Source organism: Salvelinus alpinus, chromosome 18, assembly GCF_045679555.1.
Source record: "Salvelinus alpinus chromosome 18, SLU_Salpinus.1, whole genome shotgun sequence".
Taxonomy (NCBI): domain Eukaryota; kingdom Metazoa; phylum Chordata; class Actinopteri; order Salmoniformes; family Salmonidae; genus Salvelinus; species Salvelinus alpinus.
The window spans coordinates 15,865,222-15,891,087 of record NC_092103.1 but is presented as its reverse complement, the minus strand read 5'-3'; the positions used below and the strand labels follow the sequence as shown (position 1 = coordinate 15,891,087).

The 25,866-nt window shown below is 40.4% G+C and overlaps 1 protein-coding gene across 1 annotated transcript in view; it reads left to right on the top strand.

The window, feature by feature from the left end:
- The window catches only part of lrrc75bb (leucine rich repeat containing 75Bb), a 59,611-nt gene that overhangs the window by 13,103 nt on the left and 20,642 nt on the right, over positions 1-25,866 (top strand). The window contains exons 2-3 of the mRNA XM_071351687.1: positions 15,474-15,602; positions 19,073-19,185. Coding sequence (XP_071207788.1) covers positions 15,474-15,602; positions 19,073-19,185 — 242 coding nt within the window. The remainder of the gene's footprint in view (positions 1-15,473; positions 15,603-19,072; positions 19,186-25,866) is intronic.

The window sequence follows — 25,866 nt, the reverse complement described above, 5'->3', positions numbered from 1 at the left end:
TGAATCGATGCTACGTATTCACAATGTATAATCAGGATTTGTAGCTCAAAACATAAGTGTATTGTATAACCTGATGTTATAAGACTGTCATCTGAGGAAGTTGTTCAAGGTTAGTGATTAATTTTATCTCTATTCTGTCGGTTTTGTGCAAGCTATTTTGGCGGGGAGTAAATTGCGTTGTGTGTTTGGCTACTGTGGTGAGCTAATAGAAATATATATTGTGTTTTCGCTGTAAAACACTTAAAAAATCGGAAATATTGGCTGGATTCACAAGATGTTTATCTTTCATTTGCTGTACACCATGTATTTTTCATAAATGTTTTATGATGAGTATTTATGTATTTCACGTTGTTCTCTGTAATTATTCTGGCTGCTTCGGTGCTATTTGTGATGGTAGCTGCAATGTAAAACTATGATTTATACTTCAAATATGCAAATTGTATGTATTGTATAACATGTTATAAGACTGTCATCTGATGAAGTTGTTTCTTGGTTAGTGACTAATTATATCTCTATTTGGTCGGTTTTGTGATAGCTACCTATGCGGTAGAAACATGGTGAAAATATGCGTTTGAGTCTTTGGCTATTGTGGTTAGCTAATATAAATACATATTGTGTTTTCGCTGTAAAACATTTAAAAAATCGGAAATGATGGCTGGATTCACAAGATGTTTATCTTTCATTTGCTGTATTGGACTTGTGATTTCATGAAAATTATATTATATGATATCCCTGTCCCGTTAGGCTAGGCTATGCTAGTCAGCTTTTTTGATGAGGATCCTCCCGGATCCGGGATGGGTATCACTGAAAGGTTAAATCCGATAAACTACATTTTGTATGATATGTTACATTTGGTATGGTTACAGAAGACAGATAGTTACTTGAGGCAAAAACCAAAGGAGGGTGGTTGGATGGGTGTATAACGTGAATGTCTAGCAACCCAAAGGTTGTGAGTTCAAATCTCATCACAATGCCAACTTTAGCATTTTAGCAACTTTTCAACTACTTACAACTTTTTATCTACTTTGCAACAACTTACCATGTTAGCTTACTCTTCCCCTAACCCTAACCTTAACCCTTTTAGCTAAGCTTTCTAGGCTTGGGTGGTATACCGTATACTGAGGTATTTGTAAATAACCACAGGATGGTTTTTAAATACTGTCAAAACCGTTGAAACTATTTCTTTGAAGTTTTTCAAAACATTGTAATATTTTAAAGTAAATACCTGCAGTCAACTTGTGCGATGAGTTAGGAGATAAAGCAGATTGTGTTCTTATTACACCTGTCACATTGTTTTACATTATGAAGCTTACTTAGGCAGTCACGTGTTTGTTTGTAAATAGTACAACAGGAGAAAGGGGGAGCATTTGAGTCCAGCGGTTTATTGACAGGGGTTGCGTTTTATTTAGAAAGTCAACAGTGTTTTTTTTGCTTCAATAGCGTGATCAGAGACGTGCAACTATAGTTTTCCTTAACAGAAAATACATTCTGCATAAAATAGCTTAATTTTCATCAGATGACAACAGAAGTGCAATGCTATTTGGTTGGCAGCCACGCAAGTAAATGATCTGACAATGAAAAAGCAAAAATGATGCATGGCCTTCGTATTTCTAATGTGTAGGCCCTTCATAGCCTGCTACATTTCTTAATGTTTTGCTTAAAGTTAACCTTTTCACATGTGGGTTCCAACTATCTCTTAATTAACGGTCGCCCCAGCGTGAGTTGTTTTATGCACGAGATGTCAGAATGCACTCACTGTTCCAAAATGTGATTGTTACGCAACAGGAAAGTTAACACGTGCTGCCTGATAATTATCAATAGGCTATCTTTCAGTTTGTCAATTTCAAATTATTTTCTAACAAATGTTTGAATGAAGGTGTGTTCCGCCTCATTAATTCAGATAGAAGTCGCCCATTTCACTGTAGCGAACAATTTATGTTTAAAATATTTACTGAGCCGGACAAACTTCTTCTCTCTTCAACTCAAAGAGAGCCTAAGCACCTCCCCAGTGTTTCCACAGATCAAGTATACAGACTTTTGCTCAGTCTTGCACGAACTAGCACATTTTCTGGCTGGCGCCTTCTTTGTTGCTTTCCTTACAAATAATGACTTTGGACATGTGTGAGTTCCTTTCAAAGTAAGTGCCTTATTTTCTGTATATTGTGTTGGCGTTTCTACTGGAGTATGTATGTATGGAGCATAATGTATTTAGAGTTTTTTCACGTTTTCAAGTACTGGTGACAAATAATGCATTCTGATTATTGCATAGATTTTATTGGACACCTATGATGTGTGTAAAATACTTTTTTGAAGGTTGCATTGATTATGATGAGCTAATACTAAAATATTTATCAGCTATGTGTGGCACCATGTTTGTTGACATTTTACAATGCCTTCTGGGTGTCACGTAACATAACTTTGTAAGTACTGTCTTTGTGCAAAATGTTTCTTTGAAAAAACAGTGTGGCCAGCTCAATCGCTGACCGTTGCGTCAATCGAAACTGGAGCCTCTAAATAAGCTTTCTAATCACACCGGTTTGAGCGTACACTGCAGGAACCACTGTAGAATGATCACACCCATTTGTTGGTACATGTGAAAAGGTTAATCTTGCATTTTACCAGAGAAATATAGGCTGGCTACACGAGAAAAGTATTGGAGGGAAGTAGCTACACATCAGTCAGAGCGCTGTCTGCTGATAGAATTCCCATTCATAAATTCTCATCCGAGTTTAGAAGTGCAAGTGAAGCACAACATTAGTCTGATGTTGAGCAGAAATTACAATAAGAAGCCTTTTAGATCTGTGTTCACAAAATGCAGCAAGATATTTTGTATGCATAAAAAAAAAATCCTGTTTGGAAAATGCAGAATTATGTGTTAACACGACCCTGAGTTTAACTTGCTATCTAAGCAATTGGCTGAATCATTAAGGTGACGAGGCATCATATTTTGTTAACTTTCTGCCGTGCTTGAGAAGGCAAAGTCCTTTGGATGAGTTATTTGACCAGCTGCCACTTATATCTTGATTTTCATGCGTTTTCTCTCCTCTTTGTTCTCGGCCCGTCTGCTCCTCCTCCATCATTTCCAAGCATAGCAGGCCTGTGACTCAGACTCCACACAGACACAGCGTGTAGACATGCTGCTGGAGAGCCATTACTGCATGCGTCAAAACTTTGTTAGTTTGTACAATGTCTATCGTTCACATTCGCTTGTAAATGTCCAAAATCACAAAAAATGACATTCGGTAGTAGCTCCTAACTATATATGTATAACTTTATGAGCTGGATTGCCTGACTTTGCAATTCATTTATTTTTGTTTGGGCTCGTTAGCATATTTAGCTAGCAGCCTCCATGTAAATGTGCTATTACTTGTGTAAATTTTGTTAGCATTCTGGTAATAGATGCCTAATGTGCTTTTTTGCTGGGTTTTCTGGTGCCCCCTTGTGTATATCCCGGGGTGAGAGAAGGGCGATATGGAAATGTGGATACCGCCCAACCTGAAACCCTTCCCCTAACCTTTACCATTTAACCTAACTCCTAAACTTAATCCTAACCCCTAGCCTAGCTAATGTTAGCCACCTAGCCACCTATCTAGAAATTCATAACATATCATATATTATGCAAATTTGTAACATAATATACATTTGCAAATTCGTAATATATTGTACATTTTGTAAATTCGTAACATATACTGTAATACGAATTGTAATCTGTGACATATCATACGAAATGGGTGATGAATATCCTCAAATTCATACCTACCATACGAAACGTAACATATACTAAATGGAGTGGGCATATTTACGTACAGAATAATACGAAATCCTCTGAGACCAGGTTGGTCACACAAATCTTTGCCAGTGTGTGTGCATGTGTAGGCTACCTGCCCCTCGCTCTCTCCCCACCCGCAAAGTTTAAGTAGCATCTCGCGCCCTACACTTGTCTGACCATCACGTATGTAAACAACTAGCATGCATGTTCCATAGCAAACTGCTCTATCCACACTGATTGGTGAAGTAATTTAATGAGCTACATGGAAAAAACTGTAGATTTCACAGGTTTAAAAGGAAAAGAAAGGAACAATATAAACCAGTCCTTTTTTGGGGTTCAAACCGCTTTATTTTGCTGGTCGGAACAGTGGAACGGAACGGAAAAATTGTGGTTCTGTTCAGAACGAAACGATTGGAAAGTTTTGGTTCCAACCCCTGATTGTGTTGCCATGCAGAATGGGGCATGTCTATTGCACAAATTAGTAAACTATATCTGAGCCACGTGCCACACATCAAACCTTAGCACTAGCAAATAGCATAACCTTGTCTAAAGGACGTCACGCACTGACACTTCAGGCTGAATCATTTTCACACACCCCCTGCGCTACATTCACCCCTCAAACTTACTCAACAGTGACCCCAGCATTGAGCTGAGTGTAACTGTAAATCCGGCTCACGGCACCACTGTAAAGGACGTCACACTGCTTGCTTAGCGTGTACCACATCCTCCTGATTCAGCTCACGCTGAGGCTCAAACCTTGGACCTCTGCCTTGCTAGCACACGAGACCGCCCTCCTAAAGCGTCTTACCAGTCAGCGAGACACTTCAGGCTGAGTTTCACACATCCACATGTGCTACACTTGCACTGATCTGCTTCCCTGAAGTTACATGAATTAAAACATGCTCAGCTGCACCTTCTCTTGTCAAGTCCTTACTTTTCACAGATTCGCCACACAACTAACAGTGGGTATTTAAAGTCAGTGTCTGTAATTAATGGATCTGGGCCTTGCTGTGGGTTTTATTGCCCTTGGGTAGCCACTTATATTGATCTTACAGGAAAGCCTCTTAAAGTTCAGAGAAACACGTGCTTGATCAAGACAACTCCCTGTTGAGAAGACTCCTTCCCATCATTAACATACCACAGAGGAGACTAAATAGTACTGTACTGCCATACAGTATATCTCCCTATCTGAAGAATACTATACATCTATTAGACAGGGCAAACATATTATAACGATTTCACATACACTGTATTTCATGAAAATCAATACATTATAGCACGTTTTTTTTGGCTCATTCAGTAGTTTATACCAAATTAAGTAGAGTTATTTATATTTCTAAAACATAAGTTTAACATGATACTGTGGCTGCTTCCTGTTTTCATGAATATTAGATGTATAGCCCAGTGTCAAAACATTGGTTTTAGATGTCCAAATTCAAAATCAATATGTTGAAATAAACTGTGATATGTTGAAGACAAGGAAAATTACCCTACACACACACGTCACTCTTGTAAATTCGTACCTTGTAAACTGCTTTCGCACCCATTTTTACCAGGGGGCCACTCTAGACTGGAATTGATGAGCTTGTTCTACTGTAATCAATAGCGTGTGCATATTAATCACAAACATCAATATTTGTATTGAAATCAATGAAACTGGTAGAAAAAAAGCGTAGATATGTACCGCTTGCGCTCTTCTAACAGGCAAAACTCAATGGACTTGGGTATACTACATATACCAGCAGATAAATGAGAGCCTGTAGCAGCCATTTATTAACTCATATCTCTGTGAGAAAATGTTTACGGCAGACAGCCAATAAGAATAAGGTATCACAACACCCACTTTTTGACTGAACAATTTCAAGGAAATCAACACCTCACATTGGTTTCTAAATAGCGACAGGGGTTGGCTTTCATTTGAATGATAGCTTAACCCTCAAATTTGCAAATTCATGTGAGGCCAGAGATGTTTATCTAATATTGTCTTGCCACTATGGCCTTAAAGTCCCACTACAGACAGAAACACTTGTACTAAACCAAAGACATTGATTTGTTTTTGTAAGATTGTGATGATTATTAACTTTTATACTAACACCACCAATCTGAGGTAAAAATGATATGTATTTCCTGTCATTTTTGTGTGGTGATTGTACTAAGACGTTCTGTCTACCATGGGGAAATTAGCCTAATATTTTTTTTTTTACGTATGTCAAGATAATTCTATATTTAGATTTAAGATTAATCACACTCACAGTTTTACATTTATTTCCTACTACTTTAACATGGAGAGAGTTTAAAAATGCTCCTAACCACAATTTAACAGGGCACTCTAGACTAGAGCTTCCATAGTGATTGTGCAGCAGGCTGAACATTTGACATTTCTAGATCTATTCTGTACAACATAGATAGACAGTTAGTCTCTTCCCACTTGCTGTTTCGACCCATTACACTTTTGATCCGATGATAGATAATTTTAATGAACACATCAATGCAACTTGATAAGAAAACCGCCCACTAGATAAAAACACTGGTCCAGTCAGGTGGGAATGAAACCTATATCAACTCACACTGTTCCACTGATCCACTTTAACAACACAGTAGTTCTTGTAGCTCTGCTGTTTTTCCTCAATGAGTGGAAAAGCTGTTTTTTCTTTCAGTGAAGGCTGGATTTGGAGTTAACGCTTTGAGTCCGTGTTTTAGTGGTTGTAACCCCTTTTAAACATCTATTTATTTTGCTTCCGCGGATACCAACCATTAGCGTGTGCGATTAACAGGGGCTGAAAGAGAGCGTTGTTTGTGAGACAAGGGACAAAGTGTCTATCATACTGTCGTGCTTTATGTACAGTACCAGTCAAAAGTTTGGACACACCTACTCATTCAAGGTGTTTTCTTTATTTTTATTATTTTCTACATTGTAGAATAATAGTGAAGACATCAAAACTATGAAATAACAGATATGGAATCATGTAGTATCCAAAAAAGAGTTAAACAAATCTAAATATATTTTATATTTGAGGTTCTTCGAAGTAGCAAGCCTTTGCCTTGATGATAGCTTTGCAAACTCTTGGCATTCTCTCAACCAGTTTCATGAGGTAGTCACCTAGAATAAATTGATTAAAACTTTTTTGGGATAGGGGGCAGTATTTTCACGCCCGGATGAAAAGCGTGCCCAGAGTAAACTGCCTGCTACTCAGTAGATTTGGATATAAAACACTCTGAAGTTTCTAAAACTGTTTGAATGATGTCTGTGAGTATAACAGAACTCATATGGCAGGTGAAAAATTGAGAAAAATCCAACCAGGAAGTGGGAAATCTGAGGTTTGTAGTTTTTCAAGTGATTGACTACCCAATATCCAGTGTAAATGGGGTCAGATTGCACTTCCTAAGGCTTCCAGTAGATGTCAACAGTCTTTAGAAAGTTGTTTCAGGCTTCTATTGTGAAAGGGCAGCGAATAAGAGCTGTTTCAACAAGTGGTCAGCCTGAAAGCCATTAGTTGTGTCTCGTGCGTGGCCGTGAGCGCGACGGTCGTTCTCTTTCCTTTCTATTGACAACGGAATTGTCCGGTTGGAATATTATTGAAGATTTATGATAAAAACATCCTAAAGATTGATTATATACATCGTTTGACATGTTTCTACGAACTTTAATGGAACTTTTTTGACTTTTCGTCTGGACTTAGTGCATTTGGATTAGTGAACTGAACGCGCAAACAAAAAGGAGGTATTTGGACATAGAGATGGACTTTATCGAACAAAACTAACATTTATTGTGGAACTGGGATTCCTGGGAGTGCATTCCGATGAAGATCATCAAAGGTAAGTGAATATTTATAACGCTATTTCTAACTTTTGTTGACTCCACAACTTGGCGGGTATCTGTATGGCTTGTTTTGGTGGCTGAGCGCTGTACTCAGATTATCGCATGGTGTGCTTTCGCCGTAAAGCTTTTTTGAAATCTGACACCGCGGTTGCATTAAGGAGACGTTTATCTTTAATCCTATGTATAACACTTGTATCTTTCATCAAAGTTTATGATGAGTATTTCTGTAAATTTATGTGGCTCTCTGCAAATTCACCGGAGGAGGCAAAACATTACTGAACATAATGCGCCAATTTTTGGATATAAATATGAACTTTATCGAACAAAACATACATGTATTGTGTAACATGAAGTCCTATGAGTGCCATCTGATGAAGATCATCAAAGATCATTCATTTTATCTCTATTTCTGCTTTTTGTGACTCCTCTCTTTGGCTGGAAAATGGCTGTATGTTTTTGTGACTAGGCGCTGACCTAACATAATCACATGGTATGCTTTCGCCGTAAATACTTTTTTAAATCAGACACTGTGGTTGGATTAAGAAGAAGTTTATCTTTAAAATGGTGTATAATACTTGTATGTTTGAGGAATTTTAATTGTGAGATTTATGTTGTTTGAATTTGGCGCCCTGCAATTTCACTGGCTGTTGTCAAATCGATCCCGTTAACGGGATTTGATCCCTAAGAAGTTTTAACAGGTGTGCCTTGTTAAAAGTTAATTTATGGAATTTCTTTCCTTCTTAATGTGTTTTAGCCAATCAGTTGTGTTGTGACAAGGTAGGGGTGGTATACAGAAGATAGCCGTATTTGGTAAAAGACCATATTATGGCAAGAACCGCTCAAATAAGCAAAGAGAAATGACAGTCCATCATTACCTTAAGACATGAAGGTCAGTCAATGTGGAAAATTTCAAGAACTTTGCAAGTTTCTTCAAGTGCAGTTGCAAAAACCATCAAGCGCAATGATGAAACTGGCCCTCATGAGGACCGCCACAGGAAAGGAAGACCCAGAGTTACCTCTGCTGCAGGAGATAAGTTCATTAGAGTTAACTGCACCTCAGATTGCAGCCCAAGTAAATGCTTCACAGAGTTCAAGTAACAGACACATCGCAACATCAACTGTTCAGAGGAGACTGCGTGAATCAGGCCTTCATGGTTGAATTGCTGCAAATAAACCACTACTAAAGGACACCAACAAGAAGAAGAGATTTGCTTGGGCCAAGAAACACGAGCAATGGACATTTTACCGGTGGAAATCTGTCCTTTGGTCTGATGAGTCCAAATTTGATATTTTTGGTTGCAAACGCCTTGTCTTTGTGAGATGCAGAGTAGGTGAACAGATGATCTCCGCATGTGCGGTTCCCACCGGGAAACATGGAGGAGGAGGTGTAATGGTGTGTGGATGCTTTGCTGGTGACACTGTCTGGGATTTATTTAGAATTCCATGAACACTTAACCAGCATGGCTACCACAGCATTCTGCAGCAATACGCCATCCCATCTGGTTTGCGCTTAGTGGGACTATCATTTGTTTTTCAACAGGACAATGACCCAAACACACCTCCAGGCTGTATAAGGGCTATTTGACCAAGGAGAGTGATGGAGTGCTGCATCAGATGACCTGGCCTCCACAATCACCCGACCTCAATCCAATTGAGATGGTTTGGGATGAGTTGGACCGCAGAGTGAAAGAAAAGCATCCAACAAGTGCTCAGCATATGTGGGAACTCCTTCAAGACTGTTGGAAACGCATTCCTCATGAAACTGGTTGAGAGAATGCCAAGAGTGTGCAAAGCTGTCATCAAGGCAAAGGGTGGCTACTTTGAAAAATGTGTTTAACACTTTTTTGGTTACTACATGATTCAATATGTGTTCTTTCATAGTTTTGATGTCTTCACTATTATTCTACAATGTAGAAAATAGTAAAAATCAAGAAAACCCCTTGAATGAGTAGGTGAGTCCAAACCTTTGACTGGTACTGTAGATGTTATTTATCTCTCTATATTGCTCCTATGGAATGCTAGCCTAGACATAGCAAGCTAGCTAGGCGGCTGGTGGTGTCCTGTTAGAGAAGGTAGTGAGAAATACTCAGGACAGGAGGCGTAGAGTGACACTACAGATATAAGGTTCTCGAATAATGTCGGTTTACTGACAGATGCGTTGGTACAGAACATTGGTGTTGCTCTTGCTCTAGTATCACGTGTTATCACAGATCGACCGTGATCAGAGCTAATACGAGCACACACCATTATTGTTTCATCAACCAGATTAAGGGGGGCCTAAATCACACCCGGAAGGTGAGTAATCAAACACACAACATACAGTCCCACTGTAACAATACTGTAATACGTTCACATAGTTGCTATCACAAACTCCACACAGTTGTCACTGAGTAGTTGGGTATTAATTTCCTACTTATCCAACAATTTCTGTACTTACAGCATTCTTATACATGTATTTTCTATCAGGTTTTTGCTTGGCAGACCTTATTTTTAGATTTACATTTGTTAATTAAACTCATGAATGCAACTGTTTATGTCAAATTGGTTTGTGTTCTACTTGTAGCCCTGGTTGTCCTGAAAATAAAATGGTAAAACACTTCAATGTGAGGCTAAATGAGGGCAGAGCAAGCAGATAAATGAAAGTAATGAATTTCAGGTTTTTCACTTAGGTATTGCCTGGGTCTAATAAGGTTTTAATCTACTTGAGATGGTGGATGATATTGGAGCATGCCTGATGTCTCCTTCAGAGCACAGCACAGCACAGCACACAGGAAGTCATTACACAGAGGAGATGCACAGAGGAATCAATGAGACCGGACTCTTATCTCCATCTCCAATCTCTCTTCTGGGCTATTAATGTTAATTACTTTGGACTTTTCTCTATGTTCGTCAGTAAACAAGGAATCAGCAAGCAGGCATTACGATTAAAAGCATTAACACAGAATATGTTTAGTGATGCAGGAAGCAAATACTATAGTGCCCCTGAGGTTATAAAAGGCTAGATAAAATGACCATTGGAATGAGACTTAATAATGCATCATTTTACTACCTCAGTTGTGTTTGAGAGGATTAGTGAGTCATCGTTGTTTGAAACGTAATGTGAGGTGCCACTTCTCCTGATAGTTAGATGTTAAGGAATAGGCTACCTACTAATCATGTATTATACATATGTACAGTGCATTCGGAAATTATTCACATTTTGTTATGTTACAGCCTTATTCTAAAATGTAATGAATTACGTTTTTTCATCATCAATCTACACACAATACCCCATAATGACAAAGTGAAAACAGTTTTTTTGAAATGATTGCACATTTATTACAAATATAAATACAGAAATACCTTATTTACATACTGTATATCATACACTACAGTTGAGGAACAATGGGAAAGTAATTCTGCTTTGAAAGTTGACACATTTGTAACCTCTCTTTTAAGAACATGGGTCTTTTGGTACCTACTGGAGAGCTCTTCTTTGTCTACACCCATTCATCATCGTTCACACCCTCTTAAGCTTTAGCCCCACCCATCTCTTTAAGGATTCACATGTGAGGCCATGTACTAAACAACCAAAGATTTCAAGACTAAAGGCTGGTTTATACTATGTATATACACACCGTTTGTAAATTTGACCTGGAGTGCCAGAGTGTGCGCTGGCCATTCGTAAACTCAGAGTGATGTCAGATTGTCTGTTCCTAAATTCAGTGTGTTTCGCTCTCAGAGCGTTCAGAGCGCACACTGGACACTCTGGCCTAGGAGTAAGGTTGATCCGAGCATTCTGACCTAACAGCAGTCAAGCACCCAAGCTAACTGGCTAACGTTGGCTAGCTTGCTACCTATTTCCAGACACAAATGAGAGAACAGCGCACCATTTTACTCGCCCTAGCAGAGCTGGTTTGGCTGTTTTTATGTTATCCAGAGCGTTGGTGACTGCAACTGTGCTGCTGGCAACAATTTAATTACGCTTTTTTGCCAACTTTTACGGACACCGGCCATATTCAACGGGTGTTGAGCGTTCGTAAATGTGTCAATTATTCTGCGCTCTGGCACAATCAGACGAGAGTGCTCTGAAATCGGAGTAGATAGCCAGAATTGACCAGCTACAGCTATCGACAGTTGTCGCAGTGACATCATAAACATTCTATTGAAATAGTTACTTGCATAGCGGAGTCTTTTGTTTAGACATGTAGCTAGCTAGCTAAACAGTGAACCATAATCCCAACTCATAACGTGACTACCCTGCATGAATCTGCAGGTAGCTAACCAACCAGGTTCAATGTTAGCTAGCTAACATTAGGCTATAACTAGCAATGCAAATGGCTCTGAGATATGAATAATATTACTACACAGATCTTACACGTAACATTAGATAGCTAGCCAGCCAGCTAAAATTAGCTAGCTAACTAACAATACACTTTAACTTGAAATTAAAACACTTTCTGACAAAATTTGAAATGTGTAATATCTGAAAATGTAGCTAGCTACACTATCTTACCCATATGCATGAATGGACACTTCTCCCTCTCTATCATGGATGCCATGGTTGCCCTTAGTTTGAAGATGTAATCTGGAGACAGGTGTTTTATACAACAGCCATCTGTGTGATCTCTTTTCGACACTGTCTGCATATTTGCAAATCAAACGCCAGACTTTTCTCCATCTCCTTAGCTATCATACTCTAATTCCACTGATTTCAAAACTCAGTCCTCCAGAAAGTGAAGAGCAACACTTATGCAGTTGTACTACGTGATATCTTTCAAAAAAGCAGCATTTTAAAGGATTACCTCCACATACTGAGCAGCTTGTGTTTTAGACAGTCGCATGTCCAGCCCACTCATTATCTCAGCCAATCATGGCTAGCGGAAAGGTTGCTGCCTTTTTCTGTAGCTAACCCATCTAGGTTCGTAATTGAACTTTTTTTCCCACGTATTTACAGATGGCATACAAGTTTGTTATTAAGGAACATGATAGTTCACATGTTCCAGAAGGCATTTCTGCCAAAAAACGCATTTCAAATTTTAAAAAAAGTTTACGTTCAAATGGTGCTCCTGTGAAGTCGTGACGTGCCTAGTTTCCTGAAACGAGTCACAAATTAGATATTTCAGTTGTTGTTTTTTATTATTTTGATTACATTTCTAAAAACCTGTTTAGCTTTGTCATTATGGGGTATTGTGTGTAGATTGATGAGGGAGAAAATATAATTTAATACATTTAAAAATAAGGCTGTAAGTAACAAATTGTGGAAAAAGTCAAGTCGTCTGACTACTTTCCGAATGCACTGGATATTAAATGTCTATATTATACATCTCTCATATGGAGGCCAAATTGGACTGGTGTGGAGATTACGACTCTTGCTCTCTTCTATGTTGCACCACAATCAGTTACATTTAATTCCTTGCTCTAATGATCTGTCAGTGCTTGTTTTATGTTTATTTGGTAGCCTTCTGCCATTCATCCACAATTAAAGACTTGGGTGTATGAAAATGTACTCTTTCAGAACACAGAAAGTGTCACAGTGTTTTATGTTGTTATTCCCTTCTTTTCGTCGTTTTTGAAAGGCAAGTGTTAGATGTGAGCAATTTTAGAGGATTATTATGTCTAATAATCCCACTTGTCAAATTGTCAAAGAAAACTCAAAGCAGGCAACAGACTCCGGGACTGGTTGTGGGGCTCTATCCAATACGTTTTAATAGATTCCTAATGAGCTGTGGATGTAGGATGGGTGTTCTCAAATTCCAAACTCTCAGCACTCAATTCTTGGTTGAAAAGACAGCAATCATATTAGATATGCAGGCAGCCTACGGAGCAGGCTTTGTGGAGTGATCTGAAGACAACTTTCATGCAGAGACATCGATGCAGACACACTGTCAGTGACAAAATGAAACACCCTTCACACAGAGATGGTGGAACATGAGAGACGCAGTGGTACGTCAGTTATTCTGTCAAATTAACCCATGCAATGTTGAGCCGCCACACCAATGCAGACATCACACAATGTTGTTTACTGTGAACCCAGAGAAAAAACATACCTACCGTAATAGATTTAGAACCATGGCATTTTCTTCAAGGCTGTGCTGGGGTTCTTCCAATATTACACAAAATTGGTCATAGTTGACCTACTTGATGATTGAACACATTTTCAACATACTAATTTGAAAATGATCTACTATATAGGCCTATCTCTATGCTGTTGTTGTTTGGGACTTGTTTACTGTATTTTGTTGGGGTATGTTTCCCTGTCATAAAGGGAGCACTGGAGAATGGCCCGGAGTCAGGGAATCCCAGAGAGCTCAAGTGTAATAAATCAGCCAGAAAGCTGGAGGAGTAGAAAGTGCTGATGGGAATTTGCCTCAGAGCTTTCACTGTAGCCTTCAGTGTTTGGCCTGTCAGACTGTAGGTTTTGCTTAACATAGCATGAGTCCCCAGCCTCCTCCTATACAGCCTCTTTGCAGCAGTTTACATGTATAGCGCTATACCCTCGCCTGATACTATCTTCACATTGCATGTCCAGCAAGTAAACAGTCTAGCAAGTAAACAGATTTACAGCAGCTTTGCACGTACTGTAGAACAGAAGAGGAGAAAATAATATTTTGTATAATTTTTCTTGATATTATATAGCCCCCATATTTGATGCTGAACACATTAGTAAACCAAGTTATAAGCAAGAGGAGGAGAAATATTTTCCAAATTTCGTTTTTGTCCTCTGCTCTACTCCGCCTTAACCTTTCATTGTGGTGGATGTTTTGTTTTTGTCCTCTGCTCTACTCCGCCTTAACCTTTCATTGTGGTGGATGTTTTGTTTTTGTCCTCTGCTCTACTCCGCCTTAACCTTTCATTGTGGTGGATGTTTTGTTTTTGTCCTCTGCTCTACTCCGCCTTAACCTTTCATTGTGGTGGATGTTTTGTTTTTGTCCTCTGCTCTACTCCGCCTTAACCTTTCATTGTGGTGGATGTTTTGTTTTTGTCCTCTGCTCTACTCCGCCTTAACCTTTCATTGTGGTGGATGTTTTGTTTTTGTCCTCTCCTTCACACATTGCCTGCGGTTTCAGCTCATTTGTTTCAGGACTTGCTGTGTCTGTTTGGTTGATGTCATCCTCCTCGGTAGGGCAGGTGGGTGAGGGCTACGTCGAAGACCCTTTGATGTGTCTCAAAGCGTTACATCTCAAACTCGGGTTCCCGATGACATCCCTCACCAGCAGCAGCCCTCAGAGCATTACCTGAAGTTGCAGATTCCTTTGCCTCAATATATTTACACTGTCACTGCAAGTAGCAGCCACCCTGCAGATTATACTAGTAAGAACAACCTCTGGGGATGTTTTCTCTTTCCTCATTTTATTAAACCAGTCTGCACATCACACCCACCTGCCATTTGAATTCCAGAGAAGACGGTGAGGAACTGGAGTTCTGTAGACTTGAACCATTTCTCTCTAAGTGCCTGCGTGGTGTTTTTAGAGGTTGTTCTTAGATAACTGGAGTGTGTTCAGTGCAGTATGTGTAAAGACCCAGGGCTTTAGGGGTGAATGACGGTACAGCACATCACTTTAGTTATGTATCTGTTGAAATTTTATTTGGGGAGAAATTGTCCTGCTTTATTAACCCCACATACCTCTCATGCCACACCCCAGCCCTCCCTGTGCCTTGTCCCATGTGACACTCTTACTGTAAAATCCTCAGCTTGATAAGTGAACATCATGAGGCAAGTGGATGATGAAATGATTATGTAAATACATTGACAATCTGTTACCATTAAGCAGTCCATGTCATGGCAGTTGAATGCATGACTTTCACTTTAAAAATATTGAAATTCACACTCTGTTGGACTTTGGAATGATTGAAAGGAAACACCAATGATTGATTCTTCTCTCCTTCTCTGTGTTCCCACAGGACTTGGGACTCCAGGGAACATCCCTTAATGATATCCTCTATAAGAACGCAGCCTTTCTCAACCTGGTGGATCCGATCTCCCATGAGCTCCTGCTCAGCCTGGCCAAAGACATGCAGTGCCCAAAGAGGGTAAGCCCGTCGTACCGTCTGGCTGTTCATCTGTCTGTCTGTCTATTTGTCTCGACCTCCTCAGCCGTGCTGTTGTCAGGGAACATCAAATGAGATCAGGCACAGAAAATAGAACGTTTAGGAATCCACAGCTGCAAGGGTCAATTCAAGAGCAAGTACATGACGGTCAGTCTTTTCGAAATGTGACTGCTAGGCCAGCTGGTTTGGTTCCAGCCTTCCAACTGCTGCCAGTATCCATACAGTCGTTATGATTATGCTCTAAACGATGCCTGTGTGTGTGCACGTGTTCACTCTTGGGGTGCCGGAGACATGGGCACCTATTTATAACTAATGGCCAGAAGTAGGTCAGTCACAGTGTGGTGTCATTTCAACAACGTACACAACTTACAACACAGTATCTTCTGTTTCTTGTTACTTTTTATTCAGTATTCACTTGCATGAAAACAGGTAATAGTGGACAATTGATCTAAAATAATGACTTTACTGCCAGGAAAAAATTAAGCAGACAATAGCTCATATAGTTTTCGGCCAGAAGTGTTTGCTCCTTCCTAAAAGACTTTGCTTTCATCATCTTCTAGTCTAAATGAATTTGCTGGGAGCTTGAATCTCTCAGATTGATGTGGTTGACCTTTCCCTTGCTTTAAAGATGTACCAGGCATCTTTTGATAAGCTCTTTTCCCAATAAATGGCTTCCCAGAAGAATATGCAGGGAAGGGGCACACTTTCCAATAATAACAAAGACAGACAGCTGTGCCCAGCTAATAGGCTCCTCTTGTTTAAACTGGTGCCCAGAGAGATCTAGCAACACATTGTGAAATACAGTAGATAGAAAAGTTGAACTATGAAGCACTTCTTCTCTTTAACAGATTATGAAAAATACTTTTGAAAAAAGGCTACTTTGAAATCAGATCTTTCAATAAGGGCAGCATACCTATGGTGGTGTGTATTGTATTTTTGTATTTTTGGGGTGGTGAGTGGGTCATGAGGGGTTGGCAGGGGTGTTCTCCGCTGTGACCGCCTGGCTTCCCACTGGGAACAAATTGGTTGAATCAACGTTGATGCAACGTAATTTGTCAACGTATAATGACATGGAATCTATGTGTCATCATGGTAACCAAATTTTAACATAGACAACCTTGTATAAAATATGTTACATTTGTACCTTTAAAACAACGTGAGATGTTCAACATTAAATCCACTGTCAGAAGAAAAAAATAATAAGCTCAGCATTACCTCCTGCTGGAGAATTGATCTATCTACAGCTACCCTTTGGTCTCCCATCCAGGGTTTTAACCAGGTCAAATGAAATGTGATGAAATGTGCGTTTTCACATATGAAATTTGATACCCTGGTTTGGTTTCCTGGAGCGTTTGTGAGAATTCTACAGTATACGTTAACCATTTCAGGGTTTGATTAGCAAGACGCAAATTCTACATGACGTTATTGAGCTATCTTGTTTACAACGGGCAAAAAAGTTCCACGCGACTCGCCCTGCCATGTCGCAATACCTGCTACTTTTGTCCTGGATCTTGGACCCACTACTCACGCAGGTCCAGGATTCGTTTGCGTTTCACACATGCTCTATAGCGTGGATCAGGGTACCAAACGGTCCAGGAAACAGATCATAAGGGGATGTGTGAAAGCGCCCTTTATCACTCATATAACATCAATGATGCTATTTAGGCCTATATAGCATTTGCAAAGTCATCAACAGCTATTGTTCAATTCAACCCAGAATTCAACACAAAAAAACAATACAATAGACCAAGGGTTTAAACCCCTGATTTCAAATGTTATGATATTCAGTGATATTGAATTGTGTTCGGTTGTCAACGCAACCAAACATCAACATTTGAAGGAGATGTATCTTCTGCTTGGATAGTTCCATCTGTTCCACTGACTTAGTCTGGCTTTAATTCCAGTTTGTCTACAAATTCATAATTGATATGTTGGATTCACAGCGATTTAGTGAGTTGGTCTGCTGTGCCTCAGGGCCTCAGCTGCAGGTCCAGTCACGGTTCTTCCTCTACCTCTATGCTTCAAGGGATTGACAATCAAATGCAAACAACAACTCATCAAAACGCTTCACTGCTTCATTACTATTATTGTGCATTCAACTATAGAACTGTATATCTAACTCAAGAGCCCTGTGGTCGTCTAAGTCTATGAATATTCAGAATCGTGTTGAATTTGAGTGAAAAACATGTTTTGAACAATGTTAAACAGATTCCATGTTGACAATGCCCAAATTCACATCAAAGAGAAGAACATGTTATTTCCAGATTAGAGTCAATAGCTCGTCTAAGACTACTTCCATTCAGTTAACCCCTTTCCCACTAAGATTTAACATAACAAATACTGTAATGGTGTTCTCACTGTCATTTCATTGCCTGAAACGAAACGCTGGAAGGTTGGAAGTGTATGAGGCATGTTTTGTGCCACACAGAGTGGGAGGAGTGGGAATAGTTAATCGCCTGAATTAAATTGCCCCTGTCTTTTTTCTCTTTTGCTGCATTGCCTCTTTCTTGTTGTTGTGTTGTACCATTAATTAGATTTACCCTGCTCTGCTCAACCCAATCCGTTTAAAGTCTTTGACAGAGGAAGGGAGAGCAAGAGAGAGAGAAAGGAGGGGGGGGGGAGAGGGAGCAAGAGCTGGAGCGAGACCAAGGAGGAAAAGAGAGGGAGACTGACAGAGATGCTAAAGCATATTTTTATGTATAAAATGCTCGAGGCAACCATGTTGAATGGACAAATGAGAAGAGCCTTGAGATCATTTGGTGAAAGCAGTCAAAAGGTTGGATTGTTTGTAGAGTGATAAGTGAAGGGGATCAGACAATTATAAATAACTACCTTTTAAACCAACATTCTAGGAACAAAGGAAACAGCCCCCTCTCCACAGCTCAATGTGTCATAATAGGGGTTGCAAGGCCGTAAGTGATACAATGGTCCATTGAAATATGTGTATCCAATATGTTCTGCCTTGGGCTTCTAAATGTATAAATTCATTCTATGGAGTCACAAGTTTACCTGTTGTGCTAAATGTGGTTAAGACTACCTTGAAATCAGAACAACAGATGCATTTGTTGTAAACACATTCCTAAGAGTTTTCAATCTCTTGCAATATATTCAGCACTGTATAATATGGATACGGTCATTCGATTGGATATGATTTAGTAAAGTTATGTACTTTAACATATACAATGTACATCACCTGGGATATTGAACCAATTCTCAACAAAGGGGTCAAATTCAGTTGTTCATGATGTCGGAAAGGAAAATAAGCATGTTTTCATTACATGAATTCACTTCAGAAAGTCAAATAGAGCAGTCATTTGATTATTTCTCTATTTGAAAGCCAGACACTTTTTAAGCCCTTTGAAACCTTTTGAGGCCTTTTTTCAGCTGTAGCCGCCAGCAAAAGAGATTAAAGTGTGTGGGTTTGTGGGTTTTTGTATATGTGTGTATTACAGGAGAAGGACACCCTGAAGTCGTCCGACAAGATCTGCAGACAGCTGATATTCCATCTGACCCCTCACTCCAAGTGGATGAGACAGAGCGTGCCCAGGAGGAAGTCGCAGGCCTGGTGAGTCCGTCCGTCTGCCCGTTTGCACATCCACACACCGGGACAGCTACTGCCATAACACCGATGCAAACGAATAAACAGCTAACAGCAAACTGACATCAGAGCAGTGATACGGTACGCATGCCCTAGAACCTTCTAAACCCACTAGCATCTCTAAAACAAGACAGTCTCGTGTTCAGTGTGTGTCAGAGATAAGTCACTCCTGACATTGGGCTAAGGCGCTTTACTATACAATACCTGCTAAGATTTAATGTGCTAGATCAGGGCTCTCCAACCCTGTCCCTGGAGAGCTACCCTTCTGTAAGTTTTCATTCCAACCCCACTTGTAACGAACCTGACTCAGCTTATCAACCAGCTAATTTGTAGAAGCAGGTGCCCTAGCTCTCCAGGAACATGGTTGGAGAGCCCTGTGTTAGATAATTATACAGCAGCACCAGCTGCCACAAAGTCTAATAAGTTATTGTATTGGGGTCCTATAATATAGACCTGTGTAGTAGCCTATTGTTTGGGGCAGGATATCATGTTCACTTGGTCAGTTTCAGTTTCTTGGGGAGTGTACTGTCGCCTCACTGCACAGCTTGACAACTGCCATGGTGCTGTAGACCTATCTCACCCAGAAATAAATGAACAAATCAATCATAATGAATAACAGAAAGGTTTTAATGAAATAAAACATCAGACAGATTCGGCTGGAGAAACGCTGTGTAAAGAATAGACAGAACTGCAAATGCTCTCCAGCTCTAATTGCCAAGCAGGTGCATTTGAGGGGAAGAAGGAAGGAAACAATCTAATGATCTTCATGTGTTTCTATCTCCCTGAGCAATTAAACTAGTTTGTGAGATGTTTGACAGCCCCAGTCGAACCTCCTAGCCCGTCTCCTTGTTGCAACGTTTCAAAAGATGTCAACAATAACGAGGCTGGCTCTCCCACTGTGTTCATTAGCAGACTCTGCTCTGGCAGCAGGCTCCTCGCTGTAAACCGTCCTTCTTCTCATAGCCTCAACCCTCTTAGCAGACAGCCTCTCTTCTCACTACCTCAACCCTAACTAACTACCCAGCCAGGCAGCTTCTCTTCTCACTGCCTCAACCCTAACTAATTACCCAGCCAGGCAGCCTCTCTCCTCACTGCCTCAACCCTGACTACCCAGCCAGGCAGCCTCTCTCCTCACTGCCTCAATCCTCACTAACTACCCAGCCAGGCAGCCTCTCTCCTCACTGCCTCAATCCTCACTAACTACCCAGCCAGGCAGCTTCTCTTCTCACTGCCTCAACCCTAACTAACTACCCAGCCAGGCAGCCTCTCTTCTCACTGCCTCAACCCTCACTAACTACCCAGCCAGACAGCCTCGCTCCTCACTGCCTCAATCCTCACTAACTACCCAGCCAGGCAGCCTCTCTCCTCACTTCTTCAACCCTAACTAACTACCCAGCCAGGCAGCCTCTCTCCTCACTTCTTCAACCCTAACTAACTATCCAGCCAGGCAGCCTCTCTCCTCACTTCTTCAACCCTAACTAACTATCCAGCCAGGCAGCCTCTCTCCTCACTTCTTCAACCCTAACTAACTACCCAGCCAGGCAGCCTCTCTCCTCACTGCCTCAATCCTCACTAATTACCCAGCAAGACAGCCTCTCTCCTCACTGCCTCAATCCTCACTAACTACCCAGCCAGGCAGCCTCTCTCCTCACTTCTTCAACCCTAACTAACTACCCAGCCAGACATGCTCGCTCCTCACTGCCTCAATCCTCACTAACTACCCAGCCAGGCAGCTTCTCACCTCACTGCCTCATCCCTAACTAACTACCCAGCCAGACAGACTCTCTCCTCACTTCTTCAACCCTAACTAACTACCCAGCCAGACAGCCTCAGCCATACTGCGATGGAACCCCATCAACCAGGGTTCCGTTAGCTGGTAATAGCCGCATTTTGACCGATTAAAAAAATAGAAAAGCCGATAAACAAAAGCCGATAAATAAAATTGGTGGCGACCAATTGTCCGGGAGAAGAAGAAAAAATCTCATTGCGAAATGATGCTTTTTAGCCTATTCATTGATGGAAATACCAGTCAATGTACTTTAAATACATTTGACTGGTCATGCTTATTGGTGTATAGGTTAATTTGCATAATTTAGTGGAATTAAATTGGCACGTGTACAGTATATTCGTTATGTATCTTATTTATCACATGCGTACAGCATACAAATACAGAGCCTTTGAGTGGAAAATCTCAAACAGCAAATGCACAGGCAACAGAAGGCAGGCCTCATCAGCGCTTCACACACCACTTTGCAATGAACTGGAGGCAGTATGCATTTTGAAAACATATACTGAATCGTTTGAAACATGATCGTTTTAATACATAAACTCAGCAAAAAATGAAACGTCCCTTTTTCAGGACCCTGTCTTTCAAAGATAATTAGTATAAAATACAAATAACTTCACAGATCTTCATTGTAAAGGGTTTAAACACTGTTTCCCATGCTTGTTCAATGAACCATAAACAATTAATGAACATGCACCTGTGGAACGGTCGTTAGACACTAACAGCTTACAGACGGTAGGCAATTAAGGTCACAGTTATGAAAACTTAGGACACTAAAGAGGCATTTCTACTGACTCTGAAAAACACCAAAAGACAGATGCCCAGGGTCCCTGCTCATCTGTGTGAACATGCCTTAGGCATGAGGACTGCAGATGTGGCCAGGGCAATAAATTGCAATGTCTGTACTGTGAGACACATAAGACAGCACTACAGGGAGACAGGACAGACAGCTGATCGTCCTCGCAGTGGCAGACCACGTGTAACAACATCTGCACAGGATCAGTACATCCGAGCATCACACCTGCGGGACAGGTACAGGATGGCAACAACAACTGCCCGAGTTACACCAGGAACGCACAATCCCTCCATCAGTACTCAGACTGTCCGCAATAGGCTAAGAGAGGCTGGACTGAGGGCTTGGAGGCCTGTTGTAAGGCAGGTCCTCACCAGACATCACCGGTAACAACGTCGCCCATCTCAATCCCATTAAGTACATCTGGGACCTGTTGGATCCGAGGGTGAGGGCTAGGGCCATTCCTTCCAGAAATGTCTGGGAACATGCAGGTGCCTTGGTGGAAGAGTGGGGTAACATCTCACAGCAAGAACTGGCAAATCTGGTGCAGTCCATGAGGAGGAGTACTTAATGCAGCTGGTGGCCACACCAGATTCTGACTGTTACTTTTGACCTAATTTTGACCCCCCCATTTGTTCAGGGACACATTATTCAATTTCTGTTAGTCACATGTCTGTGGAACTTGTTCAGTTTATGTCTCAGTTGTTGAATCTTGTTATGTTCATACAAATATTTACACATGTTACGTTTCTTGAAAATTAACGCAGTTGACAGTGAGAGGACGTTTCTTTTTTTGCTGAGTTTATTATGAGGCATGTCTTACCTTGCTTTCAAATAACCTAGCCAAAGTCTTACCATATCCGTGGACAATGATTTAATATCAACTTTCTTTCATTGTCTTGTAGCCAAAGGCACAATACTAGTCCTATTAGCAACCCATGCTAGTTGTTGCATATTAGATCTCCCCTCTTTCTAAATGATATCTCTGTCACATGAAACCACATGCACGGTGCCCTTTTTAAAACAGTGTTTTCCCGCTAATTGCATTATGGAACAAACATTGCAGTGTGCATCGCTGCGCTTAGCTATAATGTGAAGAAAGAGTAATTGATCAACATTTTAAGCTAAATTTTCTGATCTGTTGCATCAGATTTTTTGCTTTTTAATATTTAATATGTAACCTAGGCCCACTGGTTGTATGAATTTGGGCTCTATCGTCCCACAACTGTTCCAGAGTCTGTTTGGAATAGGCTATTTCTTTCTCCACAAACTGACCAATAGAATAGGTCGATTTTGTTCTATGGGGGATAGTAGATTGACATACGCTAGTGATTTTGCTGTTCATTACTCATCTTGTTGGCTGGGGGGAAGTAAATGTGGAAAGGAATTCTAACGTCTTCAAAGTGTACATCAGAATTCGGTAAGAAGTATCGCACATCGTTGCATCCTCGACTTGTATGTCCTGTTCATATGAATTACCATAATCAAAATGTGATTTCTGTTATTCTGAGCACCCTGGATGGACGCCCTAATCAGGTTACGCACCGAATGCATATGGGTCCGGTACATTTCTCAAGTGTGCGGTAAATGAAAATGCTGCCGGCGCCACCCTGCCGTCAACCCATTTCTATTCAAGTACATTTCCAGGCTTAATGAAAAATCTCAGAAGACTTTGAAAGAGTTTGTGCTGTGAATATACTAGTAGCATTTAGAATTCATAATGGTTTCACTGTTTCAATGATAATAGGTATTTAACAATGTTTGATAATGGGTATACTTTACATAAAGTGATGCTTTTCCTCAATTGATGTCTTTATGATTTTGAGTAATCTTCCCCTTTTATCCTCTTTATCTCTCTCTCTCTCGCTCTCTCTCTCTCTCTGTTTCTCTCACGCTCCCTCTCTCTCGCTCCCTCTCAGGTTGGTCCTATTTTAAAATCCTTTTTCGCACATCGATTTTTTTCTTTCTTTTAAGAGTCCATTTTGTTCAACAGTTTCCTCACAGAGAGAACAGAGTAGGTCTGAGCTGGGGCTCTAGGGAAAACCTTCTGTCATAGAGAGAGAGATGAGGGAGGGAAAGAAAGAGAGAGGGTGGGTGGGTGGGAGAAGGGAGGGGGGCACTACAAGGTTACCCATTAGAACCCCTGTGTTTCTTTCATTCCTCCCACCTCGTCTTACAGTAAATAGGTTACAGCTATAGATCTGTTCTCTCATGTATAGGAAATAAAATACTTATTACATGTGCAATAGCCTGCTTTCCAGCCACAGAAAATGTCATTATTTTCACAGAAGAGATGGAATAGAATCCATTGTATTCGTTTCAGAGCTCATGCATAAAATGTATTATTTCAGTCAGCTCAGTCCTAGAGCACTGTGTAAGGTACAGAGCCATTTTGTCCTTTATTGTTTGGAATCGTGTCCCAGGAGAGTTGAAAGTCTATTTGATTAGTGTCCGCAATAGCATGTTATAGTGTCCTCCTTATAATAAATGACTGAGTCTCCCTGAACATGTTTATAAAGTTTTCTACATTTGCATTGGATTTCAAATTAATCAACTCCATATTCTTTAATACCCTGAAATTGCTTTTTACAGCACAATCGGAGGAGAATTCGCTCATATAGCAGATGTTATTTCATTACTTATCTTTACTTCCAGGCAATCACTGACGCCGTCATCTGAGGTCTTAATAACGACATCCAGTGATGAATCTAGCTCAGTAAAAATAGGAAGAAGCCCTGCCTGCAGCCAATTTAGTGGATACCGTAAGACAACATTCCCCATGTAGTAATAAACGCATTGCACAGTACTAGCTGATGAGGGTTTGAAGTTATAAAGGAAGTCAGTGAATATGAGTTAAATGCTCTATGCTGTGTGTGCATGCTCAGTAAATAAATACTACTTCTACTTCTAACCCAATTGATACTTATTTTTATCCCTTTATATGGTACTACACTCATACTAAACTCATCATTCAGAAGCATTATCAGCTGCATGGGTCAACGGTTATCCAAGCAGCTCAATAGAAAGCATTATTAGCTTTAGGTCAATGGTTAAAAGAGTAAGATACTGGCGTTCAGTGCTTTAATGGCTGTTGGGCTGTTAGCAAATCAAATCAAATTGTATTGGTCACATACACATGGTTAGCAAATGTTAATGTGAGTGTAGCGAAATGCTTGTGCTTCTAGTTCCGACAGTGCAGTAATGTCTAACAAGTAATCGAACAACTACCTAATACACACAAATCTAAAGGGATGGAATAAGAATATGTACATACAGTTGAAGTCGGAAGTTTACATACACTTCGGTTGGAGTCATTAAAACTCGTTTTTCAACCATTCCACAAACTTCTTGTTAACAAACTATAGTTTTGGCAAGTCGGTTAGGACATCTACTGTGTGCATGACACAAGTAATTTTTCCAACAATTGTTTACGGACAGATCATTTCACTTATAATTCACTGTGTCACAATTCCAGTGGGTCAGAAGTTTACATACACTAAGTTGACTGTGCCTTTAAACAGCTTGGAAAATTCCAGAAAATTATGTCATAGCTTTAGAAGCTTCTGATAGGCTAATTTACATATTTGAGTAAATTGGAGGTGTACCTGTGGATGTACCTCCAAAGATGTGGCAAAATGACTTAAGGACAAAAAAGCCAAGGTATTGGAGTGGTCATCACAAAACCCTGACCTCAATCCTATAGATTCTATAGGATTGAGGTCAGGGTTTTGTGATATAGGATTGAGGTCAGGGTTTTGTGATGACCACTCCAATACCTTGGCTTTTTTGTCCTTAAGTCATTTTGTTCTATAGTATAGAACATTTGTGGGCAGAACTGAAAGGGCGTGTGCGAGCAAGGAGGCCTACTAACCTTACACCAGCTCTGTCAGGAGGAATGGGCCAAAATTCACCCAACTTATTGTGGGAAGCTTGTGGAAGGCTACCCGAAATGTTTGACCCAAGTTAAACAATTTAAAGGCAATGCTACCAAATACTAATTGAGTGTATGTAAACGTCTGACCCACTGGGAATGTGATGAAAGAAATAAAAGCTGAAATAAATCATTCTC